General features: G+C 43.2%; 1 protein-coding gene across 1 annotated transcript in view; it reads right to left on the reverse strand.

Moving 5' to 3' along the window:
* Positions 1-26,436, reverse strand: part of ATP10D (ATPase phospholipid transporting 10D (putative)) — a 226,649-nt gene that overhangs the window by 107,168 nt on the left and 93,045 nt on the right. The window contains exons 2-9 of the mRNA XM_063920975.1: positions 23,689-24,019; positions 22,113-22,307; positions 19,221-19,422; positions 18,326-18,411; positions 11,241-11,347; positions 10,706-10,837; positions 8,543-8,670; positions 5,581-5,833 (exon numbers count right to left, since the gene is read on the reverse strand). Of these exons, the coding sequence (XP_063777045.1) occupies positions 5,581-5,833; positions 8,543-8,670; positions 10,706-10,837; positions 11,241-11,347; positions 18,326-18,411; positions 19,221-19,422; positions 22,113-22,307; positions 23,689-23,981 (1,396 nt within the window). The 5' untranslated portion in view covers positions 23,982-24,019. The remainder of the gene's footprint in view (positions 1-5,580; positions 5,834-8,542; positions 8,671-10,705; positions 10,838-11,240; positions 11,348-18,325; positions 18,412-19,220; positions 19,423-22,112; positions 22,308-23,688; positions 24,020-26,436) is intronic.

A 26,436-nucleotide genomic window follows, 5' to 3' on the forward strand; every position in this document is an offset into this window, starting at 1 on the left:
GTCACGGGAACATAGAAAAAAAAAGGTTGGCACTTTGTGACTCTCCGCATGGGAGGTGGGAGCCTTCATCACTAGGTTGGTATGGAAGGGGAGACAATTAGCTACCGGAGGGTACCAACCCCAAGTTTCTGTGACCCCCACAAGGCTCATGGCAAGCGTCGGAACCTATGGTGGGTCTGAATTAACGGTCCCATTATAGTCTGTGGGAAAATGGGTCCACTTTGCGTACGGATATCTCTGGTTCTGGGTGTCCCAGAGACTCAGGACTGGTACCATACAAAAGAGGAGACTCTTGGCTTTTGGGGCAGACCAACCACTAGTTTATGTGACACTGGAAAAGGAAACGGGAAGCAACCGTGTTTCGGGTCCCCTCCAGTTGTCCGCCTAGCTTGCACAGGATACAGGGTTTCTGGCTAGATAGGAAATACTGTACAGAAATGCTAAGCATGGTAATTTGACATCCAGGAACATAGGGAGGAGTTTTTATCTCACTCCATTATACTTAGAAAAATTACACTTGCCACTGTACGTTACAAGCTGTTTGTGCTAATTAGTACACTAGTAGAACATACTGTACAGAGATACTAAGGACAGTGATTTGGCATCCACGAACTTAGGGAGGAGCTTTTATCTCTCTCCATTGTAATCTTTCTAAGTATAATGGAGAGAGATAAAAGCTCCTCCCTAAATTCCTGGGTGCCAAATAACCGTCTTTAGTATCTCTGTATAGTATTTTCAATTAGGGTACTAATTAGCACGGACAGCTTGTAAAGTACAGCGGAAAGTTTAATCTTTCTATGTAAAATGGAGAGAGATAAAAGCTCCTCTGGAAGTTCCCAGATGCCAAATCACCATTCTTAGTATCTCTGTACAGTATGTTCTACTAGTATACTAATTAGCACGAACAGCTTTTAACTGGATGCCAAATCACCATACTTCGTATCTCTGTACAGTATGTTCTATTAGGGTACTAATTAGCACGAACAGCTTGTAACGTACAGCGGCAAGTTTAATCTTTCTATGTATAATGGAGAGAGATAAAAGCTCCTCAATAAGTTCCTGGATACAAAATCACCATACTTAGTATCTCTGTACAGTATGTTCTATTAGGGTACCAATTAGCTGTTTGTGCTAATTAGTACCCTAATAGAAAATACTATACAGAGATACTAAGCACGGTGATTTGGCAACCAGGAACCTAGGGAGGAGCTTTTATCTCTCTATATTATACATAGAAAGATTAAACTTGCCACTGTACGTTACAAGCTGTTCGTGCTAATTAGTACACTAGTAGAACATACTGTACAGAGATACTAAGTACAGTGATTTGGCATCCACGAACTTAGGGAGGAGCTTTATTCTCTCTCCATTGTAATCTTTCTAAGCATAATGGAGAGAGATAAAAGCTCCTCCCTAAGGTTCCTGGATGCCAAATCACTGTATGTAGTATCTCTGTACAGTATGTTCTACTAGTGTACTAATTAGCACGAACAGCTTGTAACGTACAGTGGCAAGATTAATCTTTCTATGTATAATGGAGAGAGATAAAAGCTCCTCAGTAAGTTCCTGGATGCCACATCACTGTACTTAGTATCTCTGTAAAGTATTTTCTATTAGGGTACTAATTAGCTGTTCGTGCTAATTAGTACCCTAATAGAAAATACTATACAGAGAAACTAAGGATGGTGATTTGGCAACCAGGAACTGAGGGAGGAGCTTTTATCTCTCTACATTATACATAGAAAGATCAAAACTGCCACTGTACGTTACAAGCTGTTCGTGCTAATTAGTACACTAGTAGAACATACTGTACAGAGATACTAAGTACAGTGATTTGGCATCCACGAACTTAGGGAGGAGCTTTAATCTCTCCATTGTAATCTATCTAAGTATAATGGAGAGAGATAAAAGCTCCTCCCTAAATTCCTGGATGCCAAATTGCTGTCCAGAGTATCGCTGTACTCTATGTTCTACTAGTGTACTAAATAGCACGAACAGCTTGTAACGTACAGTGGCAAGATTAATCTTTCTATGTATAATGGAGAGAGATAAAAGCTCCTCAGTAAGTTCCTGGATGCCACATCACTGTACTTAGTATCTCTGTAAAGTATTTTCTATTAGGGTACTAATTAGCTGTTCGTGCTAATTAGTACCCTAACAGAAAATACTATACAGAGAAACTAAGGATGGTGATTTGGCAACCAGGAACTGAGGGAGGAGCTTTTATCTCTCTACATTATACATAGAAAGATCAAAACTGCCACTGTACGTTACAAGCTGCTCGTGCTAATTAGTACACTAGTAGAACATACTGTTTAGATATACTACAGACAGTGATTTGGCATCCAGGAACCTTAGGGAGGAGCTTTTCTCTCTCTCCGCTGTAATCTTTCTAAGTATATTGGAAAGAGATAAAAGCTCCTCCCTAAGTTCCTGGATGCCAAATCACTGTCTGTAGTATCTCTGTACAGTATGTTCTATTAGGGTACTAATTAGCACGAACAGCTTGTAACATACAGCGGCAAGTTTAATCTTTCTATGTATAATGGAGAGAGATAAAAGCTCCTCAGTAAGTTCCTGGATACCAAATCACCGTCCTTAGTATCTCTGTACAGTATGTTCTATTAGGGTACTAATTAGCACGAACAGCTAATTAGTACCCTGACAGAAAATACTGTACAGAGATACTAAGTACAGTGATGTGGCATCCAGGAACTTACTGGGGAGCTTTTATCTCTCTCCATTATACATAGAAATATTAAACTTGCCACTGTATGTTACAAGCTGTTCGTGCTAATTAGTACACTAGTAGAACATAGAGTACAGCGATAATCTGGATGGCAATTTGGCATCCAGGAATTTAGGGAGGAGCTTTTATCTCTCTCCATTATGCTTAGAAAGATTACAATGGAGAGAGATTAAAGCTCCTCCCTAAGTTTGTGGATGCCAAATCACTGTACTTAGTATCTCTGTACAGTATGTTCTACTATTGTACTAATTAGCACGAACAGCTTGTAACGTACAGTGGCAAGTGTAATTTTTCTAAGTATAATGGAGAGAGATAAACTCCTCCCTATGTTCCTGGATGTCAAATTACCATGCTTAGCATTTCTGTACAGTATTTCCTAGCTAGCCAGAAACCCTGCATCCTGTGCAAGCTAGGCGGACAACTGGAGGGGACCCGATATACGGTTGCTTACTGTTTCCCTTTCCAGTGTCACATAAACTAGTCGTTGGTCTGCCCTGAAAGCCAAGAGTCTCCTTTTTTAAATGGTACCAGTCCCGAGTCTCTGGGACACCCAGAACCAGAGATATCAGTACGCAAAGTGGACTCATTTTCCCATAGACTATAATGGGCCCGTTAATTCAGACCCACCATGGGTTCCGACGCTTGCCATGAGCCTTGTGGGGGTCACAGAAACTTGGAGTTGGTACCCTCTGGTAGCTAATTGTCTCCTCTTCCATACCAGCCTAGCGATGAAGGCTCTTACGTCCCACACTGAGAGTCCCAGCTTTGAGTCCCAAAGTGCCAACCTTTTTTTTTTATATGTTCCCGTGACATTCACTTTATTATTGTTTTTCTTTGTTATACATTCAATGAAAGGGTGCACACAGGTTTCACATAAATCAAAGTAAATCTGCAGCAGCGATTCATTCCGCTATATACAAATACACAGCGGTAATGAGTATAAACTAGTGTATTCCGACGCAACTAACTGAGCAACACAGTACTGTAGATTGTCGGCATTTGTGACCTGACCTGAACTCCCTCCCTGTCCACTGCATGACCTGTGCAGGCTCCCAGGGGGGAAGGGCAATGGGGGTAGGGAGAGGCAGTGGAAAATACGTGCTTTTCAAATACAAGTATTTGCGTCCGAGTCCCCTAAGGCATAAACCAACACCAATGGGAAGGAAGTGCCAACCTTTTTTTAATGTGTTCCTGTAACATTCACTTTATTATTATTTTTTTTCTTTGTTATACATTCAATGGAAGGGTGCACACAGGTTTCACATAAATCAGAGTGGGCGGGGGATTTTCCTACATACAGTAGTATACTGTTGCACGTCTTGTAACCTGATCGGAACTCCCTCCCTGTCTACTGCATGTACATTGCAGGCTCCCAGGGGGGAAGGGGAAAGTGGGATGGGTGTAGGGCGAGGCAGTCGAAAATACTGTGTTCAAAGAAAAGGCATAATTAAAACCGTGGGGAACTTTGCAGTATATCGTTATGTGCATATACCTCGCTTAGTCCTACCGCCCCTGTGTATTTTAGCTAGGGGATTGTGACGCTCCTTCAGCATTGCCCCATAGCCTGCACAATCTGGACTGTTACTTGCTCCGTAGCCTAGGGCCTCCGTGGAGCAAGGAGTCATAGGTGGTAGCCATTTCAATTGAGTCTGCCCTGCTACAGAATTGTATGTGTACTGTACGGTGCATAGAACCTTAACAGAACCGCTCCTGCAGCTTTGCCCTGGTTTATGTGAATAAAAAAATAATAAAGTGTCTGGAAAAAACTAACATGCATTCGTACTTTAGAAATCTAACTCGGGACTCTGAGTATAGGAAGCGGAACACTTCACCACTTCGCCGCAGACAGATGAATAAATCCATTGGTTTTGATTATGCTGTAATGGCTATGGGATTAGGACGCTAACATCCTGTACAAAATTCCTAATCTCAAGAGGCAATAGTGAACTTCTAACACGTCCATTTGCGACAGTGTAAACTACTGGTTTTATGTTGTTTTGTCTGCGGGACTTGGATGCTCACATATTCATAAAGTACTGTAGATGGATCATATACTGTATGCTGTACTATTTGCGTCTGTACCGTATATACTGTATTAAATAATGCAGCATAATGAGTATTTACTGTATTAAATAATGCAGCGTAATGAGTATTTACTGTATGCAGCGTAATGAGACGCTTAGTAAAGTAGTCCTTATTATATATTTCAGTATTGTATTTTACGGGAGACCACACGCATGCGCAGTGGTGATTGTAAAAGGCGACATCTGGTGGATGATCGCAGGTATTACATGTAAAGGTAACGCCAAACGCTCTGTCTGCCTCCGTGCGATTAGGTACGCCTCTCTGTGACTAGGCGCGCCTCCCTACGCTGCGTATGCTCGATCGGGACAAACGCCTCAGCCAGTCAAGATAAAGGTGGCTACATCTGTACTTTGAAGCAGAGCAGGAGAACAATGCCTAAAGCAATGCCCACCAAATGACCGCCCTGCACACCTGTTGTCAGTAGAAGCTTATCCACAGACCAAGCTCCCAGCATAGTGATCACCAAACTTTACACTCGCGAGTAAATTGTGGGTAATTGGAGTGACCACTATGTATATAAGCCAGTCCCAACAATATACATGCAAGGCCTCTGAGGCACTGCTTTACCCAGTGGATTCTTAGGACATGACAGGAATTTGTGCATATACACGTTTGTAGGGGAATCAATTTGTTCCTAAGTTTTATATTGTCTAATAAGGCTCTGCTGGAAGCATAAACAAAATGGAATACTGTCTGCATCAATGGGACAACAGATTTGTACAATTATGAATGCACACACAACATACCATTGTCTATATGGGAGTATTCCACCCCTGCAATGCTGCACCTCCGGAACACCATCTTGTTCTCAGTCAGAGTGCCCGTTTTGTCAGAGAAAATGTACTGCACCTGACCCAGGTCTTCAGCGATATTCAACGCTCTGCATTCTACGAGCGAGTCGGAATTCTCACAATAAAAATCCCGGTCATTCTGGATAAAGTAGACCTGCCCCAGCTTAACTATCTCAATGGAGACGTAGAGCGAGATAGGAATTAGCACCTGGAAAATAGGAGTTAAGATAGTCCAATTCATTCATCAACAGATTTAATATACAAACCAGACTGACTGCCAAGCTGTATAAAAGCAAACACTATATTAATGTCCCTATTTAGGAATAGGAAATAAGACATAAATGGGGGAAAAGGAGGAGAAGCTATTCTCCCCGTTTGCCGAGCTTGCCTTGCTGTTGAGAGCAATCACTGGGGCCAATTCAATTGAAAGCTATGTTAAATCGTACCAGAAAGGTGGTCCCAGAAGCTCTTCAATTGGCCGCGCTATTAAGCCGACTGGAGGATTTCTGCTCGCACCCCTCCTGAGTTAAGTAGAAATCCGACTCAACTAGCGCCGCAATGCTCCTTTCTGCCTTTAGCGCGATGCAAGCAGCATCGCGGCAGTCACTTAAGTCAGAGAATGACGGTACTCATGAAAACCCTGGCTTAAGGCGCGAAAACTAGCATCTCCCGACTAGCGATGAGGACAATTGAATAGCTCCAGAATCTCCTTCCCAGCACTATTAACATCGCTTTGAATTGAATCGACCCCACTGTGTATGGTCAGTGACCACTTTCACTAGGTCTCTCTAGCACAGACTTCCCTTATGCAAAGAAAGGAGATGCCAACAAGTTACATCCATCTTTGTGGATAAAAAACAAACAAAAAAAAAAACTACTAGCCAAATACTCCTTTGCTTCCTTACATCTCAGCTGTATCGTGTATAGAGACTTGTGGTGCTAACTGTTACTTTTAGTTTTTCAGTTACTGTAATGTCAAATTCTGTGTACACTCTATAGTATTAATGCCTGACATGCTGTATGTACTGCGCTGCAAACCACTTGTGGCACCTTGTAAATAAAATGCAGTAATAATAATAAAAAAGTATTAATATAGTATTAATATAGTACTGGACATACAGTAATTTGATGCAGATTAATTTATTTTTGCTAATTATTATCTTTTTAAATCCTGTCATTTTTGTTATTTTACAAACAACTTTACATACAAAATAATTACACAAAAAGAAGTACAAACGCGTTGTGTGTCAGTAGTACATACTGTATTATCAGAGTGCCTGTCAGATGGACTTGATAAAGAGAAAAGCACAGGAGGATTACATCTCCATATAAGCATATACAGGTTGAGTATCCCTTATCCAAAATGCTTGGGACCAGAGGTATTTTGGATATCGGATTTTTCCGTATTTTGGAATAATTAGATACCATAATGAGATCTTATGATGATGGGACCTAAATCTAAGCACAGAATGCATTTAATGTTACATATACACCCTAAACACTCAGCCTGAAGGTAATTTTAGCCAATATTTTTTTATAACTTTGTGCATTAAACAAAGTGTGTGTACATTCACACATTTCATTTATGTTTCATATACACCTTATATACACAGCCTGAAGGTCATTTAATACAATATTATTAATAACTTTGTGTATTAAACAAAGTTTGTGTACATTGAGCCATCAAAAAACAAAGGTTTCACTATCTCACTCTCACTCAAAAAAGTCCGTATTTCGGAATATTCGGATATGGGATACTCAACCTGTATAGACAAATGAAAAGAAAAAGGAGAAAAGAAAAGTAGCGTGCAGGGTAAGCCAAGAAGGAGGTCAGGACAAGAACAATCAGTGGTCATCACAGTCATCTCGCCCTACACCAAATGGGAATGTCACCAGTGGTCCCAAAGCAGTGGTCCTACTGTAATGTACCCTTAACGACCAGCTGTGCCATTAACCATATATGAAAGTATACCGAAGTAAACCACACTCCAGCCAGTGACTTTGGGCAAGGGTGGAGAGATATCGGACATATTTATAGATACTTTTAGTTACATCTTCCTCCAAATCAAGACCAAACAACATACAGTATCTTAGGTCCTGCTTGAGGAATCATGGGGACAGTCCTGATATCTGCTCAAACCTACATCCAAAATTCATGAACACGCCGGTTCAAACCCAAAGTAAATGCCAGAAGCCACCACCAGGAGCTCTGCATTTGGGCCAGTCAGCAGCTGCACAGACGTAAATTCTAGCAACGCAAGTGTGATACACTATTTGTACCACACAGTAATGAATTTGTTGAAACGTAGCACAAGGGGTAGTGTTTCTGACATTGCTTAAAATCTGCCCCCTTTCAGTAAGAACACCCAGCTCAGCCTCCCACTTTTATTATAAATGGGAGAAGTGGGTGTGGGAGGAAACGGCATTAAGATCATTGAAAAGAAAGGAAATACGTTTTATTAGTACCCAGATGGAGAAGCAGTCTCCATGATAGAAGGGGAAACAAGCAGAGAATTAGTACCGAACTGGACCTGCCCAGCATGGTGGAAAGAATGTACAGATTAAAAGAAAAGCCAAAACATAAAAACAACAGTGTGTGGTAAGCCTGGCCACACTTCCCCAGCAACTGACCAAAAGATACGATGATACATCACACTTTAATTTTTCCATTTTCAATAAAAGTATCAAATCACTGTATGATACGTCTGCCACTATAGGTTTATGATATATAACACCAGTCTTAGGCTGGGTACACAGTAGTTGATATAGCGTACATTCTATCAAACGGACGATATATCAGGAGCGGATGGCAGGTGTGTATACCAAATGAATTGCCTTTTTATAATCCTGCGAGTGGCTAGGAAACAACTTGTAAGTAATAAATGAAGATTAACACATTATACGCTGAGAAACCTACCTGAAGGAGGATTATCATCGTCCAAAACATATAGAAGGCAGCCAAAGCTGGGGGGGTGTGCTCTCCACTCGGTTCCGGCACGCTAAAAACAGGTGCTTCAGAGAAACCAGTCAGCCAAAATCCGTGTCCTTGTTTTTAGAGTAAAAACAGAGGTCAGCTCTAAATATATATGAAGGAAAAGGTTGCAAACAGGGACATACTGTGTAAATATCATAATTAAAATAGAGGAAAGGTTTCACAAGCTTCAATTGATGCATGTATCAGGGTACAATAGTCTATTACTGGAATACACACCATAAGGATATGGTATGATTAAGCACTAAACACACAGAGAATGTATAAATGTGCTATTTGGAATATACACGATTTATCCCGAACAGGAGGAGTGCATACATTCACATGTATATGCACAGTATACATGTATATGCACAGTATATGATAGCCACAGACCCAGTTTAGCTGCAGTCATTTTATCCATACAAAGCAGTTACTGATTAATATCACTTTAGAGGTTGTTCCACAATGCTATTTTGGACTCATCAGAGACATTTTCACATATTTAATGCAAATCAAGAAACAAGTCCATGATGCGTAGGTTTACCATACTATCCCTTTCAACTGGGAATCATGGATTACACCAATTCTGTGGCTGACTAAACCAGGTGAAATGCAGGCTTGAAGTCAGCCAGCCACAGAACCTGTGTAGTTAATTAGTGTCCTGGTTTAAAGGGATAGTATGGTAAGCCTAATGGAGATCTTTTTTTTAACCTTAACGTGTATAAACACAAAAGCGACTATATAAAGAAGTTTGCATCTGATCTTTCTGACTAATTAAAAGTTGCACTGCCATCTGGGAAGACATGTTTAGGAAGATGCCCCCAACCTCTCCTGCCCATTCCTCCAAAGGCAGCTACGTGAAGCCACTTTTCCTGGGGCTCAGGCTGGTGGAGGAGCGCCATAGAAACACATTTCCTAGATTCAGTGCAGGTGCAAATAAACAAAAATAAACAGAATGTGACCACTATTTTTTAAAGGGTGTTGACAACATTTTTATGGGGGGAATTCAATTAGCAGTGAAAAGTTTTCACAGTTTAAAAAGGGAGGTAGTCTCAAGCTTTAACGCCAGTGGCTATTCAATTGCACTCCCTTTTTCACACAATAGTCTTAACACCTGTTAACATGCTACTTTAATGGGCGTTAACAAGGTTGTTGGAAAAGATTCACGTCTTAACAGGGTTGCGTCACCCATAAACCCGCTAGTCATCAGGAAAAAATCCCCGATAACTCCTGGCATCAGGGATAATTGGATAGCCCGGGGGATTAATTAGACCATGGTAATCTACAGCAGCTAATTAATTGCCCCCTAAATCTCACATGCGTTACTATTCCGAACGGGTGGTCTTCAGTATGCCGACTGACGGGATCCCGGCGCACAGTATACCGGCGCCGGGATCCCGACAGCCGGCATACCAACACTTATTCTCCCTCGTGGGGGTCCACAACCCCCCTGGAGGGAGAATAAAATAGTGTGGCGCGTGTAGCGCGCCACCGTGCCCGTAGCGTGGCGAGCGCAGCGAGCCCGCAAGGGGCTCATTTGCGCTCGCCACACTGTCGGTAAGCCGGCGGTTGGGCTCCCGGCGCCGGTATGCTGGTCGCCGGGAGCCCGACCGCCGGCATATTGTAGTGAACCCATTCCGAACACCTTTATATAACCCACCCAGTGATCAAAAGATTTATCACGACCTTTCTAAAGTGATTCCCTTTAAAGAACATATCGCGCCCATAGTAATCAGGTTTAGTGGCTTAACGGGTTGGGTGCCCTCACTACCGCAGGGGTAACAAGCTGAAATGATTATACCACGCCCATCAGAAGAAACAAAACGGGTGTGGAAGGGGGTGAAAATAATTTTACACCGCCTATGGAGTTCTATTTATTAAGCCTTGGAGAGCGATAAAGTGTAGCGAATTAAAGTATCAACCAACCAGCTCCTGTCCTTTTTCAAACACAGCCTGTAACATGGTAGTTAAGAGCTGATTGGTACTTTATCTCTCTCCACTTTATCATTCTCTGCTGCTTTGTAAACGGACCTCATAGTGACTGAAAGAAAAATGGAATTAATGCTGCATAGTTAAAATCTTAGCATACTAAGATATGATTATTACCCATGGCTCCAACCAAGCACATAGTCAGTAAGAGCAGGACACACCACAATATATCAGAGTTCAGCCTCCTTTCCAATCTGCTTCGCTTGTATCGGGGACCGTTGTTGTTCAGCATCGTCTTGGTCTCATGTCCTAAATACACAAAGAACTAATTTCTCTGCACCTTACACACTTCATAGCAACCAGTTCCAATACAGTATTAACCCAGTCCTGCTCTTACAATGGCTCTCGTAAACGGTGGCTGCCAAATGGACAATTTGTTATTCTCATGTAAATCTATTCTATCTGTAACCACATCTCTCTTTTACTCTGAGAAAAGAAAGAAAACCGATTTGACACCTCAGTGAACAGTTCATTTGTTTTTCTACTACTTTATGGTTTAGTTAGGTTTCCGCCTTGTCAGACATATGCCAGAGGGTTACAATAAAAGACACAAAAACCATAAAATAGCACATGGGGAATGAGAACAATAAAATAAATCCAAATCCCATTTCCCAGATAATAAAAGATAGCCAGATATATACACAATCCTCACCTGCGTATGCGACAATGCCAATGATGGTTTCTGTATTCCGCACAATGCAGCCTCTCAATAGCAAATTGTGTTTCCCGAGACCGACTTTCTCCTCTTCTGGATGAGCTCTTTATAGAAAACATAAAAATGTATATACAGAACCATGTGACTGTATACCTGTATTATTACAACGGGCCTGATTCTGAGCCGGCGTTATCCGTAGAGGAGGCTGCAGCTTGCGGATTTCAGTATACTGAGCATGCTCTAAAAGGAGGAAGTCAGTGGCTGCGCATGTGCAGGATCAGCCATGCAGATGGACAGAGATGCTTGTGTGCATGTAGTGAGCCATCCGTCACTGCACCACACTTTACATGAGAAGGGGGTTTCTGGGTATTGACCATGTGGTCACACAGCATGGGACATATATAAGGTGATACTAATAATGACTGTTTCGGACGTAAGAACACAGGGCAGGATAGGCTTCCACATGTAGCTGCATGAATTTTTAGGATACAGAAGTGTATTCTGCATTAGCATACTGTAGTAAGCAGACATCCGCGGCCGGATGGAAGAGAGGCAGTGCTCAGAATCAGGGCTAATATTATAAAAAACAAAGAAACTAAGAACCCACAAACCAAAAAGAACAAGATAAAAAGATTCAGTATACAAAGACTGGTCTTCCAGGTGCAGAAACATTACATCTCAACGTCTAAAATGACATGTACACCTTTATAATGCGACACCACTTTAAACTTAAGCGTTTTACAAGTCACATACAGATGTAGCCACCTTTATCTTGACTGGCTGAGGCGTTTGTCCCGATCGAGCACACGCAGCGTACCGGGGAGTAGGGAGGCGCGCCTAGTCACAGAGAGGCGTACCTAATCGCACGGAGAGCGTTTGGCGTTACCTTTACATGTAATACCTGTGATCATCCACCAGATGTCGCTTTTTACAATCACCACTGCGCATGCGTGTGGTCTCCCGTAAAATACAATACTGAAATATATAAGGACTACTTTACTAAGCGTCTCATTACGCTGCATACAGTAAAATACTCATTACGCTGCATTATTTAATACAGTAAATACTCATTACGCTGCATTATTTAATACAGTATATACGGTACAGATGCAAATAGTACAGCATACAGTATATGATCCATCTACAGTACTTTAAGAATATGTGAGTGTCCAAGTCCCGCAGACAAAACAACATAAAACCAGTAGTGTACACTGTCGCAAATGGACGTGTTAGAAGTTCACTATTGCCTCTTGAGATTAGGAATTTTGTACAGTATGTTAGCGTCCTAATCCCGTAGAAATTACAGCATAATCAAAACCAATGGATTTATTCATCTGTCTGCGGCGAAGTGGTGAAGTGTTCCGCTTCCTATACTCAGAGTCCCGGGTTCGATTCATAAAGTACGAATGCATGTTAGTTTTTTCCAGACACTTTATTATTTTTTTTATTCACATAAACCAGGGCAAAGCTGCAGGAGTGGTTCTACTGTTAAGGTTCTATGCACCGTACAGTACACATACAATTCTGTAGCAGGGTAGACTCAATAGAAATGGCTACCACCTATGACTCCTTGCCCCATGGAGGCCCTAGGCTACAGAGCAAGTAACAGTCCAGATTTTGCAGGCTATGGGGCAATGCTGAAGGAGCGTCACAATCCCCTAGCTAAAACACACAGGGGCGATAGGAATAAGTGAGGTCTATGCACATTACGGTACACCTGACTCGATCGCATAGCACACTGGCAAAATGGCCACCGCCCCTGAACCCCCACCATGTGGCAGGCAGCGCTCAGATATGGAGTGAGAGATGGTATAAGTTTTGCAGGCTACGGGGCAATGCTGAAGGAGCGTCACAATCCCCTAGCCAAAATACACAGGGACGATAGAGATAAGCGAGGTCTATGCACATTACGTTACTCCGGGCTCGATCGCATAGCAAACTGACAAAACACAAGTTTTACATAAACCAGGGCAAAGCTGCAGGAGAGTTTCTACTGTCAAGGTTCTATGCACCGTACGGTACACATACAATTCTATAGCAGGGCAGATTCAATTGAAATGGCTACCTCCTGTGACACCTAGCTCCATGGAGGCACTCTGCTATGGAGCAAGTAACAGCACAGATTTTGCAGGCTACGGGGCAATGCTGAAGCAGCTTCAGAATATCCTAGCTAAAATACACAGGGGTGATAGGGATAAGCGAGGTCAATGCACATAACGATACACCGCAAAGTTCCCCATGGTTTTGATTATGCCTTTTCTTTGAACACTGTATTTTCCACTGCCTCGCCCTACCCCCATCCCACTTTCCCCTTCCCCCCTGGGAGCCTGCAAAGTACATGCAGTAGACAGGGAGGGAGTTCCGATCAGGTTACAAGACATGTGCAACAGTATACTACTGTATGTAGGAAAATCCCCCGCCCACTCTGATTTATGTGAAACCTGTGTGCACACTTAAATTGAATGTATAACAAAGAATAAAAATAATAATTAAGTGAATGTTACAGGAACACATTAAAAAAAGGTTGGCACTTCCTTCCCATTGGTGTTGGTTTATGCCTTAGGGGACTCGGACGCTAATACTTGTATTTCAAGAGCATGGTATTTTCCACTGCCTCTCCCTACCCCCATCGCCCTTCCCCCCCTGGGAGCCTGCACAGGTCATGCAGTGGACAGGGAGGGAGTTCAGGTCAGGCACAATACACAAATGCCGACGATCTACAGTACTGTGTTGCTCAGTTAGTTGCGTCGGAATACACTCATTTATACTCATTACCGCTGTGTATTTGTATATAGCGGAATGAATCGCTGCTGCAGAATTACTTTGATTTATGTGAAACCTATGTGCACCCTTTCATTGAATGTATAACAAAGAAAAAAAAATAATAAAGTGAATGTCACGGGAACATATATAAAAAAAAAAAAAAGGTTGGCACTTTGGGACTCTCAGCGTGGGAGGTGGGAGCCTTCATCGCTAGGTTGGTATGGAAGGGGAGACAATTAGCTACGGAGGGTACCAACCCCAAGTTTCTGTGACCCCCACAAGGCTCATGGCAAGCGTTGGAACCCATGGTGGGTCTGAATTAACGGGCCCATTATAGTCTATGGGAAAATGGGTCCACTTTGTGTACTGATATCTCTGGTTCTGGGTGTCCCAGAGACTCAGGACTGGTACCATACAAAAGAGGAGACTCTTGGCTTTCGGGGCAGACCAACCACTAGTTTATTTGACACTGGAAAGGGAAACGGGAAGCAACCGTGTTTCGGGTCCCCTCCAGTTGTCCGCCTAGCTTGCACAGGATGCAGGGTTTCTGGCTAGATAGGAAATACTGTACAGAAATGCTAAGCATGGTAATTTGACATCCAGGAACATAGGGAGGAGTTTTTATCTCTCTCCATGATACTTAGAAAAATTACACTTGCCACTGTACGCAGTGGCGTAACTACTGCCCCCGCAGCCCTCACGGTGGCTTGGGAACGAGGGGCTGCGGGGGCGCCGCCACTGATTTAGAGCAGATTGACATGCGGACGAGCGTCCGCATGTCAATCTGCTGTCTCCTCTCCCTCCCTGCTGTAACGGGACACGGAGGGCACAGCGCGCCGCGGGCACCTCTCCAGTGTCCATCCTGCGTCTCCATCCGTCTGGTCTAATAACGGAAGTGCCGTTCGTGAGCTCTGATTGGCTCACGAACCGGCACTTCCTTTATTAGACCAGAGAGACGGAGATGCAGGAGGGACATGAGAGAGGCGCGCACTGTGCCCTCCTTGTCCCTCCTTCACAGCAGCGAGGGGGTGGGGGGTGGGAGACATTGAGGAGGCATGTATGGCACTGAGGGGGCATGTATGGCACTGAGGGCATATATGGCACTGAGGGGGCATGTATGGCACAGGGGACACTGAGGGGGCATGTATGGCACTGAGGGCATATATGGCACTGAGGGCATATATGGCACTGAGGGGGCATATATGGCACTGAGGGGGCATGTATGGCACGTGGGACACTGAGGGGGCATATATGGCACAGGGGGCATATATGGCACTGAGGGGGCATGTATGGCACAGGGGGCATATATGGCACTGGGGGGCACGGAGGGGGTATATATGGCACTGGGGGGGAAGTGTGGGGGCATATATGGCACTGGGGGCATGTGAGTACCTGGCACCGTGGGGGAATATGTGGCACTGGGGACATATGTGGCACTGGGAGCACAGCCCTAGCAACAAGCACTACCCCCTAGCAACGAGCATGACACCCAGTGCATGAAACTCCTGGCAACGAGCATGACACCCAGTGCATAAAACCCCTGGCAACGAGCATGACACCCTGAGCATGAAAATCCCCGGCACCGTGCATGGAACCAAGAGCATGAAACCCCTGGCAACGAGCAGGTAATTTAAAAGTAGTTAGAAGCCTTACTGTAGGACTTAATGTGTAATGGGCATTACGGTGTGTGGCATAATGTATCACGGACATTGCGGTGTGTGTCATAATGTGTCACAGGCATTACGGTGTGTGGCATACTATCACGTGCATTGTGGTATGTGGTATAATGTCTCAGGGTCATTGCAGTGTGTGTCATAATGTGTCACAGGCATTGTATGTGCTATAATCTATCAGGGGCATTGCAGTGTGTAGCAATGTATAACGGGCATTGCGATTCCTGTCGTCATGTGTCACAGGCATTACGGTGTGTGGCATAATGTGTCACAGGCATTACGGTGTGTGGCATAATGTGTCACAGACATTGTATGTGCTATAATGCATCAGGGGCATTGCAGTGTGTAGCATAATGTATAACGGGCTTTGCGATTCCTGTCATGTGTCACAGGCATTACGGTGTGTGGCATAATGTGTCACAGGCATTATGGTGTGTGCATATTGTGTCATGTGCATTATTGTGCGTGGAATAATGTCTAAGGGCCATTGCAGTATGTGGCATAATGTATACTGGGCATTACTATAAGGAGGAAAAATGACAAATAATGTAAGGGGCATGAATCAGGATTATTTTTCTTTCCAGTGGTGGCTAACGTCTGGGCGTGCAGGTTGCAAAACTGGGGTATAAGGAAGTCTTTTCCTGCAATACCACGCCCCTTTATGCAAAGCCACGCCCATTCCAACGAAGCCACACACCCTTTTTGGCGGCGCGCGCATGTTTGTCCCTTTCATGGTGCCAATTATGGGGAAAAACTTCGTTACGCCACTGACTGTACATTACAAGCTGTTCGTGCTAATTAGTACACTAGTAGAACATACTGTACAGAGATACAGAGGACGGTGATTTGGCATCCAGGAACTTACTGAGGAGCTTTTATCTCTCTCCATTATATATAGAAAGATTAAACTTGCCGCTGTACGTTACAAGCTGTTCGTGCTAATTAGTACCCTAATAGAACATACCGTACAGAGATACTAAGTACAGTGATTTGGCACCCAGGAACTTAGGGAGGAGCTTTAATCTCTCTCCATTGTAATCTTTCTAAGTATAATGGAGAGAGATAAAAGCTCCTCCCTAAGTTCCTGGGTGCCAAATTACCGTCCTTGTATCTCTGTACAGTATGTTCTACTAGTGTACTAATTAGCACGAACAGCTTGTAACGTACAGTGGCAAGTTTAATCTTTCTATGTATAATGGAGAGAGATAAAAAAAACTCCTCTAAGTTCCTAGATGCCAAATTACAGTCCTTAGTATCTCTGTACAGTATGTTCTACTAGTGTTCTAATTAGCACGAACAGCTTTTAACTGAATGCCAAATCACTGTACTTAGTATCTCTGTACAGTATGTTCTATTAGGGTACTAATTAGCACGGACAGCTTGTAACGTACAGCGGCAAGTTTAATCTTTCTATGTAAAATGGAGAGAGATAAAAGCTCCTCTGTAAGTTCCTAGATGCCAAATCACCATCCTTAGTATCTCTGTACAGTATATTCTAGTAGTGTACTAATTAGCACGAACAGCTAATTAGTACCCTAATAGAACATACTGTACAGAGATACTAAGTACGGTGATTTGGCATCCAGGAACTTAGGGAGGAGCTTTTATCTCTCTCCATTATACATAGAAAGATTAAACTTGCCGCTGTATGTTACAAGCTGTTTGTGCTAATTAGTACCCTAATAGAACATACTGTACAGAGATACAGAGATAAGCAAGGTCTATGCACGTAATGCTACAAGGCGGGGGTTCATGTGCCTCGGACATTTTGTCACTTTGTGATGCGATGGGGTCTGGTGTATCGTTATGTGCATAGACTTCGCTTATCCCTATCGACCCTGCTAGGGGATTCTGACGCTCCTTCAGCATTGGCCCGTTCTTTGAACGCTGTATTTTCCACTGCCTCGCCCTACCCCCATCCCACTTTCCCCTTCCCCCTGGGAGCCTGCACAGTTCATGCAGTAGACAGGTAGGGAGTTCCGATCAGGTTACAAGGCAAGATTTATGTGAAACCTGTGTGCACCCTTTCATTGAAGGTATAACAAAGAAAAATATTATAATAAAGTGAATGTCACGGGAACTCGGACGCTCATACTGTACATGTACTGTACATGTATTTCAAAAGCACAGTGTTTATGCATTGTACATACTTTCTTTTACACAATTAGTTGCGTCTCCATACACAATCTTGCGTCTGCATACACAAGTGTTTTAACATGTTCGTTTGTGTCTGTATAAACTTTTTACGAATATTGAGAACTCTCACCGTCTGACCATTGGTCACCATCTATTAACATTACAGTCGACACTGACCATTTGCCAGAGCTGTAGATCAATCCGCCGCTATACGATCGAAAGTACTGGATTAGTGGAGCATTAGCCACCCAGTGGTGGAGATGTGTAATGCATGCTAAGTATCTAGAATCGCCTCAACGCGCCTGCCTGTGATTAAACTCAGCAAGCTAAGCTATCGGCTTAGCGTGAGTAAACGCCCGTCTAGGCGGAGAATCGGTCAAGATAAAGGTGGCTACATCTGTATATTGTGTCACAAAAGTCACTTAAATGTCTATTAAGCATGTATTTCACAGATGTCCCTACACGAGAAAGCAAAAAAGAGGATCATCTGAGAAGGCGTCACAGACTTACAGGAAGCCCTTGAATCTGCCGATATCACTATTTGGAGTCTCACACTGGATCCGGCTTGAAAACTTTTCAGGCTCAAAGTCATAATCCTTAGAAAAGAAGAAGAATGGGTAATGGTAAGAAGCATCGGCGTGCATGTTACACAGTATATACAGGGAAAACTGTAGTAGATGGGAATTCCTAGCCAGTGGTTTGGCTCAAAACCGATATCTTACAGTGTTTCTGGATTTGACAGTCATGCTTTTCCTGAACTTTTATTGCAGAGGACATGGTTATTGCTTCCAGGAGCTAACAACACACACACAGTGTCGTTTAGCCACCCTCCTAATATTAACATGCGGCACAGAATTTGGACGTGTCAAAAATGTTCGAGATATACATTCAAAATCTAACTTCTATACTAACAAATGCAAGAGAACTGATGTACATACTGAGTTAGAGTAAAAGGGAGGCCCTTTTACTTTAGAATGTACAAAACTAACCAATAAAGATGTAAGCACTCTCCAAGCCTTAGGTGGAAACATAGAATGGGGCGCTGTACTAAACTTCTCTCCAGAGCAGAAAGCCAGTGAGAAAATGATCCTCCATCTGCCAAGATAACGGCTAGTTTGCCTAGTGTACTTGGATATAAAACAATCACGAGGAAATTTCCAAATTGATTGCTACCACAAATGTGCGACATGGAATTATTGGAACAACTTTGTCACTATCTCTTAGGCTGACCATATTATCCCTTTTACATGGAACGTTCATGGATTACACAGGTTCTGTGGCTGGCTGACTTCAAGCCTAGATTTCAGATGGTTTTATCAGCCCATAACCTGTGTAATCCATGAGCATCCCAGGTTAAAGGGATAATATGGTATACTCTATCTTAGACAAAAAGCTCAGACATTACCATGCTGTATCCTTTGGCCACCTGTCTTTGCTTCAAGTTGGTTTCCCCATCAAGGCTAGAAGTTTCAATGTGACAAATCCCATCAGGGTCCGAGGAATGCAGCAGGACCATATCGGCAGGGATAATCTCATCACAGCGGAGCTTAATGAAATTCCCCACCTTAACATCTTTCCAGAAGCACTCAATATATTTCTTTTCCTTCCTAAGAGAACGATGATAGCATGATACATAAAAAGCCATTATACTACATCTTATTAGTTTTTTCTTTATTTTTACAATTTTTTATGGTGCCAGTGAGACCGATCCAAATTCAATAATTTTTCAAGCATTTTAGATATCTCATCCTTTATTACAAGAGAAAAAACTGCCTAGTTGACATTTTTCATCTTCTAGTTCTAGCATTTGGTGGTCCTATGCACGAGCTGTGTGCTTAAAGCATATGGTCTAGAAGTTCCCCAAAAGGGAACTCTATCCAGACTGGAACTCGTCATAAAAAAGGTAGCTGTAACTAGGTAAAGACAAGAGTCAGGTCGGTGTTTGTATTAGACGACATGCCTGCTAAGACAATAGAAATGTGCCAACAAAAAGGTCTTAAAAAACACAGCTAGGCAGAAATGAGAAAACTTTATATAGCATATGAGGCTCATGTAATAATCACCATTAATTGTTGGTCTCTCACAACTGCTTAACATGAAAAGAGCTCTAAGCAAAGGTCTCCAGACTTGACGGACAACTGGGGCAATAGACGATACAAAGGACCTTGTAACTACTCTACAGAGGTAATTCAAATTGTTTTGAGAGAATTAGCTCCCATCTAACATGGCCGGCAACCAACTCAATTGTTTTGGGAAATTAGCACTGAGGCTGCACTAATTGTGGACTTCTGCTCGCACCCTCTGGAGGTGCAAGCAGAAGTCTGCGTAAAGGAGAGCTTTGGAGCCGATTGTGAGATGACAGGAGTTAATTCTTTCAAACAATTCAATCACACCGTACGTATAATTCGCCCTACACATATCACGATGCGCCGCCAAGGTGCCAGACGGCCGATACGGCCGACGAGCAACCCGGCGGCGGGGGGGCAGTGACGTTTCTTCACTCCCCCCGTCACGCGGCTGCATTGAAGTGCAGGCAAATATGGACGAGATCGTCCATATTGGCCTGCATGCACAGCCGTCGGGAGACCAGCGATGAACGAGCGCGGGGACGCGCATCGTTCATCGCTGGAGTCTCCACACTGAAAGATATGAACGAGTTCTCGTTCATTTATGAACGAGATCGTTCATATCTTTCAGAAAATCGGCCAGTGTGTAGGGCCTATTAGACTCATAGTGAAATGGACTTTCAACTCCAGACCTCAAGTACCCACAACAGTTTATGATTTCAGGATCCTGCTCTGTGCAAAGAGGTTGGATAAATATTGACTCAGAAACATGGATTAACTCACAAGTGCAGGATTCAAAAATTCCAGAAATTCCTTATGGGGTACTTAAGGAGTGGAGTTGGAAAGCCCTGTTGTATGGTTTTCATGCATCTGTTTAGCAGGTATGTGATACGCTCATTCTATTTTAAATGGTTTGTAGAATGGCTCACACACAGAGGCGGTCATTCAGGTGCAGTTTGTTTAGCCATCACTGCTGCTTTCTTGGAAACAACAGTGATAGGGTTGTGTGTAGATGCAGCAGGAGGAGTCTAATACATGCAGACTCCTACTGCTCCACTAATGATTCGAGCTGCATCGGATCAAATCACCCATCATTGGGCGGCTTAAGGCACCAATGGTGCCGTGCAAGCTGCCCGTCGCAGAGGCCAGGAAATCTCTGTCCTATGACGCAGATCCCTGGCCTCTTCCCACCATCAAAATGGCGGCAACACACCTTGTTTTCACAAACTGAGGCCGTTGTAGTCCATTCCCTGCCCCCGAAACAACATCAGACTGTCAATCAAAGACAGTCTGATGACGAGCTGCGTCCTATGCAGCAGGACCCGTTCCTGCACGCGCAGAAGAATCTGTACTTTGTGCCGCTGGTTGCAGAAGCAACCGCACCTGAATGACCACCAGCATTTGATTTAAGTGCATCTGAAGTACAGAACGGGACAAATTTAGCACACCAACTCTAGCAGTCTAATCTCATTTAATAATTATATCTTCATTAATTCAGACTCTAAATACAGGGCAGAAACCAGGGTGAAGGAGAACCACCAATGCAGAGTACTAGTTAATTTTAACTATACATGGTTGAGTCACATTATTATGACCACCAGCTAATAGCCAGAGTAACCGCCGTGTGCAGCACGGACAGCAGCTAGACCGGCTGTACTGTTGTTTTAGACACAAGTCTGGTAGCCCCCAGGTTCATTTTGATGGTGAGCTGCTCCATTGTAGCGTGCCGGTCGGCCCCCACACACCTTCGTTGCTAACGTTCACCTGTCACATCGATGGCACATGGTGCCTTACAGTTTCCACATCTGTTATTCGCAATGGTGCAATTTGCCCAGCCACGATACACCTCCAACACAGCAGCACGCGAACAGTTCCCAAACTGTTCTGTTTCAGACATACTGCCACCCTTGGCCTGAAAGCCGATAATCATACCTTTTTGCAACTCTGATAAAATCGCCCCTTTTACCCATGACAGCAACAAGTGATATGTGCAGACGGCCTATCGCACACCTTATATACCCAGCAAGCCAGTGAACGACACGTGATGTACTTCATGGGCTACGCGCTGCCGACGTCAAATGTAGGAGGTGGTATTAATAATGTGACTCAACCACGTATAAAAATCCCCCCCCCCCCCCCCCCAAGCATTAGAAAATCCTAGATCACAAACTATGAAGCCAACAAACTAGATCAGACCTATGACTATGTAGACATTTGGAGCAGACACTCACCTACAATATACCTGAGTCAATATATGGTTGATGACCTTGTCAAGTTTGTATTTCCTGTAGTCTTCTAGACCATCTTTTATAGCAATGATAGTCAGAACGGCCACAAGGGGGAGCATTGCGATTTCCTTCTGGAAAGCTTCAACCAGTGGGACCCAGTTCAGAAACACCAGAAAGAGAAAGTACAAATTGGCTGCTCTGAAAAGAAAATATATGGCAGAGAACAAAAATTAATAATAATTTTACAGGTACGGACCATGAGAGTAAAATGCATTATTCAGCACCTAACACAAGTTTACAAGGTAATTTTACGAAAGTACAAACTTTTACCATTCATTAATCGTGAGTGAGAGTGTTATACATTTCTATTTTTTGTGCCGTTTTTACAACACATGTAATTGTTGTGCCTTTGAATGCTGTTCCTCTTTAAAGTGGACCTAGAACCGAAGGCCAAAAGACCAGTGTGGCTGGTTCGCTCCAAAGCAAATTATAAAGTCCCAATTTGTTTTAGGGAATGTGAATGGTGTTCACTAGATGGTGAATGTTCATCTGATGAAACCGTGGTTTGATTTTCACGGAGAAACATGTTAAAGACATCTCACGCTGCTGTTTTTCCCTGAGATCTACACAAACACAGCACCACAGTCCGGACTCCAGCACACGGCAAACTGCCTGAATTCTGCAGCTACGAACGGCGCCCTCCCTCCCCGGTGAACTGAATAGAACACCGCCGCTCCCACCAACCACAACGGATTCCGCATGCTGACAGCCAGCCTCACATGAGACTCTAAGGAATAAGTGGTGAGCACAAAATTGTTTTGCGGTCGGGGGAGGTAGTAGCATAGCGCCCATCGTTTATACAGCTGAACATTCACCATCTAGTGAACACCATTCACATTCCCTAAAACAAATTGGGACTTTATAATTTGCTTTGGAGCGAACCAGCCACACTGGTCTTTTGGATGTGGACATCTGTGCAATATACAATTGGGATACAGTATATGGCAGCGTGTAAATAATATCAGCAGTGGGAATAATTATTTTATGAAAACATGCATTGCATTTTTTATGCTTTTATTTTATGTGATTGAATAAAATGTTTATATAGTAATGATCGGTATCTAGCGCTCTCTTGTGATATTGCCTGTTTCACAATTACTAAGTATTAATAGCATCGGAAACCAGAAAAAGGAGGAATAAGAAAGTCAGCCCTGTAGTGGATTACACACAATGCTAGTCAGGGGACAATCCTAAAGACAGTCAGTGTCAATTTCATTACTGTGGGGCAGAATTCCTCAACTCCAGTCCTCAGCAACCTCGAACAGTGCATGTTTCACAGATCTAACAGGTGACAGGTGTATTTATTACTGGCCGACACATTTTAGAAGATCCACCGGTGGGAATAATTATTTTTACAGTGATACACAAGTACTGTATCTGTAAAACAAACACGGTTAGGGGTCCCTGAGGACTGTAGTTGGGAAACACTGCTGTAGGGTAGATCCCTGCCGACCAGTTACAAGACTTGCTGCTGCTGTATATCCTGCACAGGTGAGCGGCTGAGTGAGCAGAAACATACCTGTGAAACTGTTCGAATAGGTTCCTTGGAATGAAGTTGAGCAACGTGTATTTGGTTGTGCATATCTTGTTGTTCTTGTAGCCTTTGGTAAGCATCTCATACTCTTCCTTAAACTGATCCAAACATGGGACAATGATCCTGTGTTTAGTAGAGAATCTGTCTCTCCTATAGTTTCTGCCAAATGTGAGGAAGTACCGTAACAACGCGGATCCTTCTGTGATCTCATTGCTGCTACTATCGGAGGGTACAACCTGCTGCCATCGCTGACGTGCCCACTGGATGGGGTTTGCCATATCAATCCAGGTACAGGCACAAATCTTCAATTTTCTTCCTTACAATGGGAGACAGCAATGAGGTAACAAGTTGAAAACTAGTGTCCAGCACACTGATCTGCTACAGGGTTTCATTTTCACATACACAAAATAAACTTCCTCAATGCAGGCATATAAATTCTATGTAATTCATAATAAGGTGGGTCAGTAATACACTACACAGCCATAATACCTGTGACTCTCAAGGAAAAACACAAGATGGATATTACAGTTACTAAGCAGGGTATTTATTGTAAGAGATAAAGTACCATCCAATCAACTTACATTTTACAGGCTGTGTTAGCAAAATGACAGTTAGGAGCAGATTGGTTGGTACTTTCTCTATCAAACTTATCTCTCCAAGCTTTGATAAAATACCCCCTAAAGGGGTGTATTAAATTGTAGTCGGAACTGCCGTCTTGTCAGAAAGATGGCAGTTTCTGACGTTTTTAGGTCGGAAACTGTTCCGACCTATTCAATCCTTTCCGACAAAGTCGTCAATTCTGTCTTGTCGGAAAACACGTGGATCCACGTGTTTTGTCGGAAAAGCGCCCAAATCAGACAGGTTTTAGCCCCGTTTCCGACAATGTCAATCCGGCTTTTAAAGAAGTCGGATTGGCATTGTCAAGAACGGTCAAATCAGTTGAATTCTCAAATGTCGGATCCTTTCCATCGGAAAGGATCAGACATCAATTGAATACACCCCCAAGTCTACATTCTCATGTGTAACAAAATAATCAGTGCTTAAGTCAGAGTTTTTCAAGAATTCAAATGATAAAATCCATGAAATATATACATTTAATTCATGAGCGATACATGGAGTATGGTTTCCATTATAGAATTCCTCATTCTATGCCAATGGAGAGCCTATTCATTCCTCTCACTGTGTATCCTAGTTGTAAGCAGAGTAATCCATAGCAATGATAAACTGAAAACCTGAAAACCTGTTCTACCATCAACATGGATTCTAGCCCAAAGAAATGCCAGACTCCCTACAGGATCATAACTTGCATAAGACTTAATACATTAATCTGCCTGAACATGAATATCCTGTAGCAAGTGAAAGCAACACAGGGATTTTGAGATACTTGTTTAATTGCAACCTTGTTTTCAACAAATCTAGCAGCATTCTGAAAAGACAAAAATGAATTCAATTTTATGGCAAGCCTTCTACGCAGGGAGCAAGTATTCATAAGACACTGTACATTAAGGGTTAACCGCAGGGAAAAAACAACCCCACAGGAAGCCTAGAAGCACTGTAATGCCAGGGTATAGAGGTGGTTCCTTTGTGTTTTACACAGATGAAGTATGCAGACACATTCCTATGCCATGAGGATCAGCCATTAAGTATAATACTACAAATAATAATTTGAAAGCAAATCAAATGCCTTAAAGTCTTGCCAGGCACAGCACAACCGGCATAGATTCATTTTATTGTACAGTATGTAGCTTCTAAATTAGGGCAATCTGAAAAGTGCGTGTGATTTTTTTTTTTTTTATTTAGACGTAAAATATATGGGGGGGCTTCAATTATCCATGAGTTGGTTCAAAATTGCTTAATGTGGTGGGAAAAAAAATGCAGTCACAAGATTTTACTATACAGTTAGAACGTTAGTAGGTAACGCACATTTTAGCTTGCACCTACAAAATAAATAAGGAAAAAGCCTTAATTTATGGCAAACATGTCAGGTCACATTGCAGTACACTCCTCACAATGAAAATCTGTTTTTTAGCAGGGTCGAAGTCCCAGGAATAGCAACCAGCACTGGCGTTTCTATAGTGGGTGCAATGTGTGTGGTGCATGCTGGGGGGGCCCCACCATATTCATGTTTAATTACTTACCTTTCCGCAGTCCCATGCCGGAGCTGCAGCTGCGGTAAACAAACAATCACCAGCAAAATGGCAAAGCCGCGCGCGCTCCCGAAAAGGGGTGTGGCCTCAGAAAGGGGTGTGGCTTCACAGAGGGCTAGCCACGCCCCGTTTTCATCACTAAGGGGGCATGCCCAGCGCTCTGTCAGCCGCTGGCATGCGCCCTCTCCCTCTAGCTCCAGTGAATAGATACACCGCTGCTCTGTTAAGCAGGGCAGCGAGAGACAGAGCCTCCCAACTGTAATCCTTCACTCCACTGGTCTTCGTGAAACTGCCCTCTCTTGGCTGTCTTCCTACCTCTGACCGTTCATTGTCTCTTTCCGCTCATAACTCAACATCCCCCTCACTTCCACTAACTGTAGGTGTACCCCAAGGTTCTGTCCTTGGCCCTCTTCTTTTCTCTCTATACATCCTCACTAGGTAAACTCATTAATTCTTTTGATTTCCAATATAATCTCTATGCTGATGACACTCAAATCTATCTTTCCTCTCCGGACCTCTCCCCTGCTCTCCTCACTCGTATCTCCAACTGTCTCTCTGCGATCTCTGTTTGGATGTCCCAGCGCTT

This window comes from Pseudophryne corroboree, chromosome 1 (assembly GCF_028390025.1).
Source record: "Pseudophryne corroboree isolate aPseCor3 chromosome 1, aPseCor3.hap2, whole genome shotgun sequence".
NCBI classification, from domain to species: Eukaryota; Metazoa; Chordata; class Amphibia; order Anura; family Myobatrachidae; genus Pseudophryne; species Pseudophryne corroboree.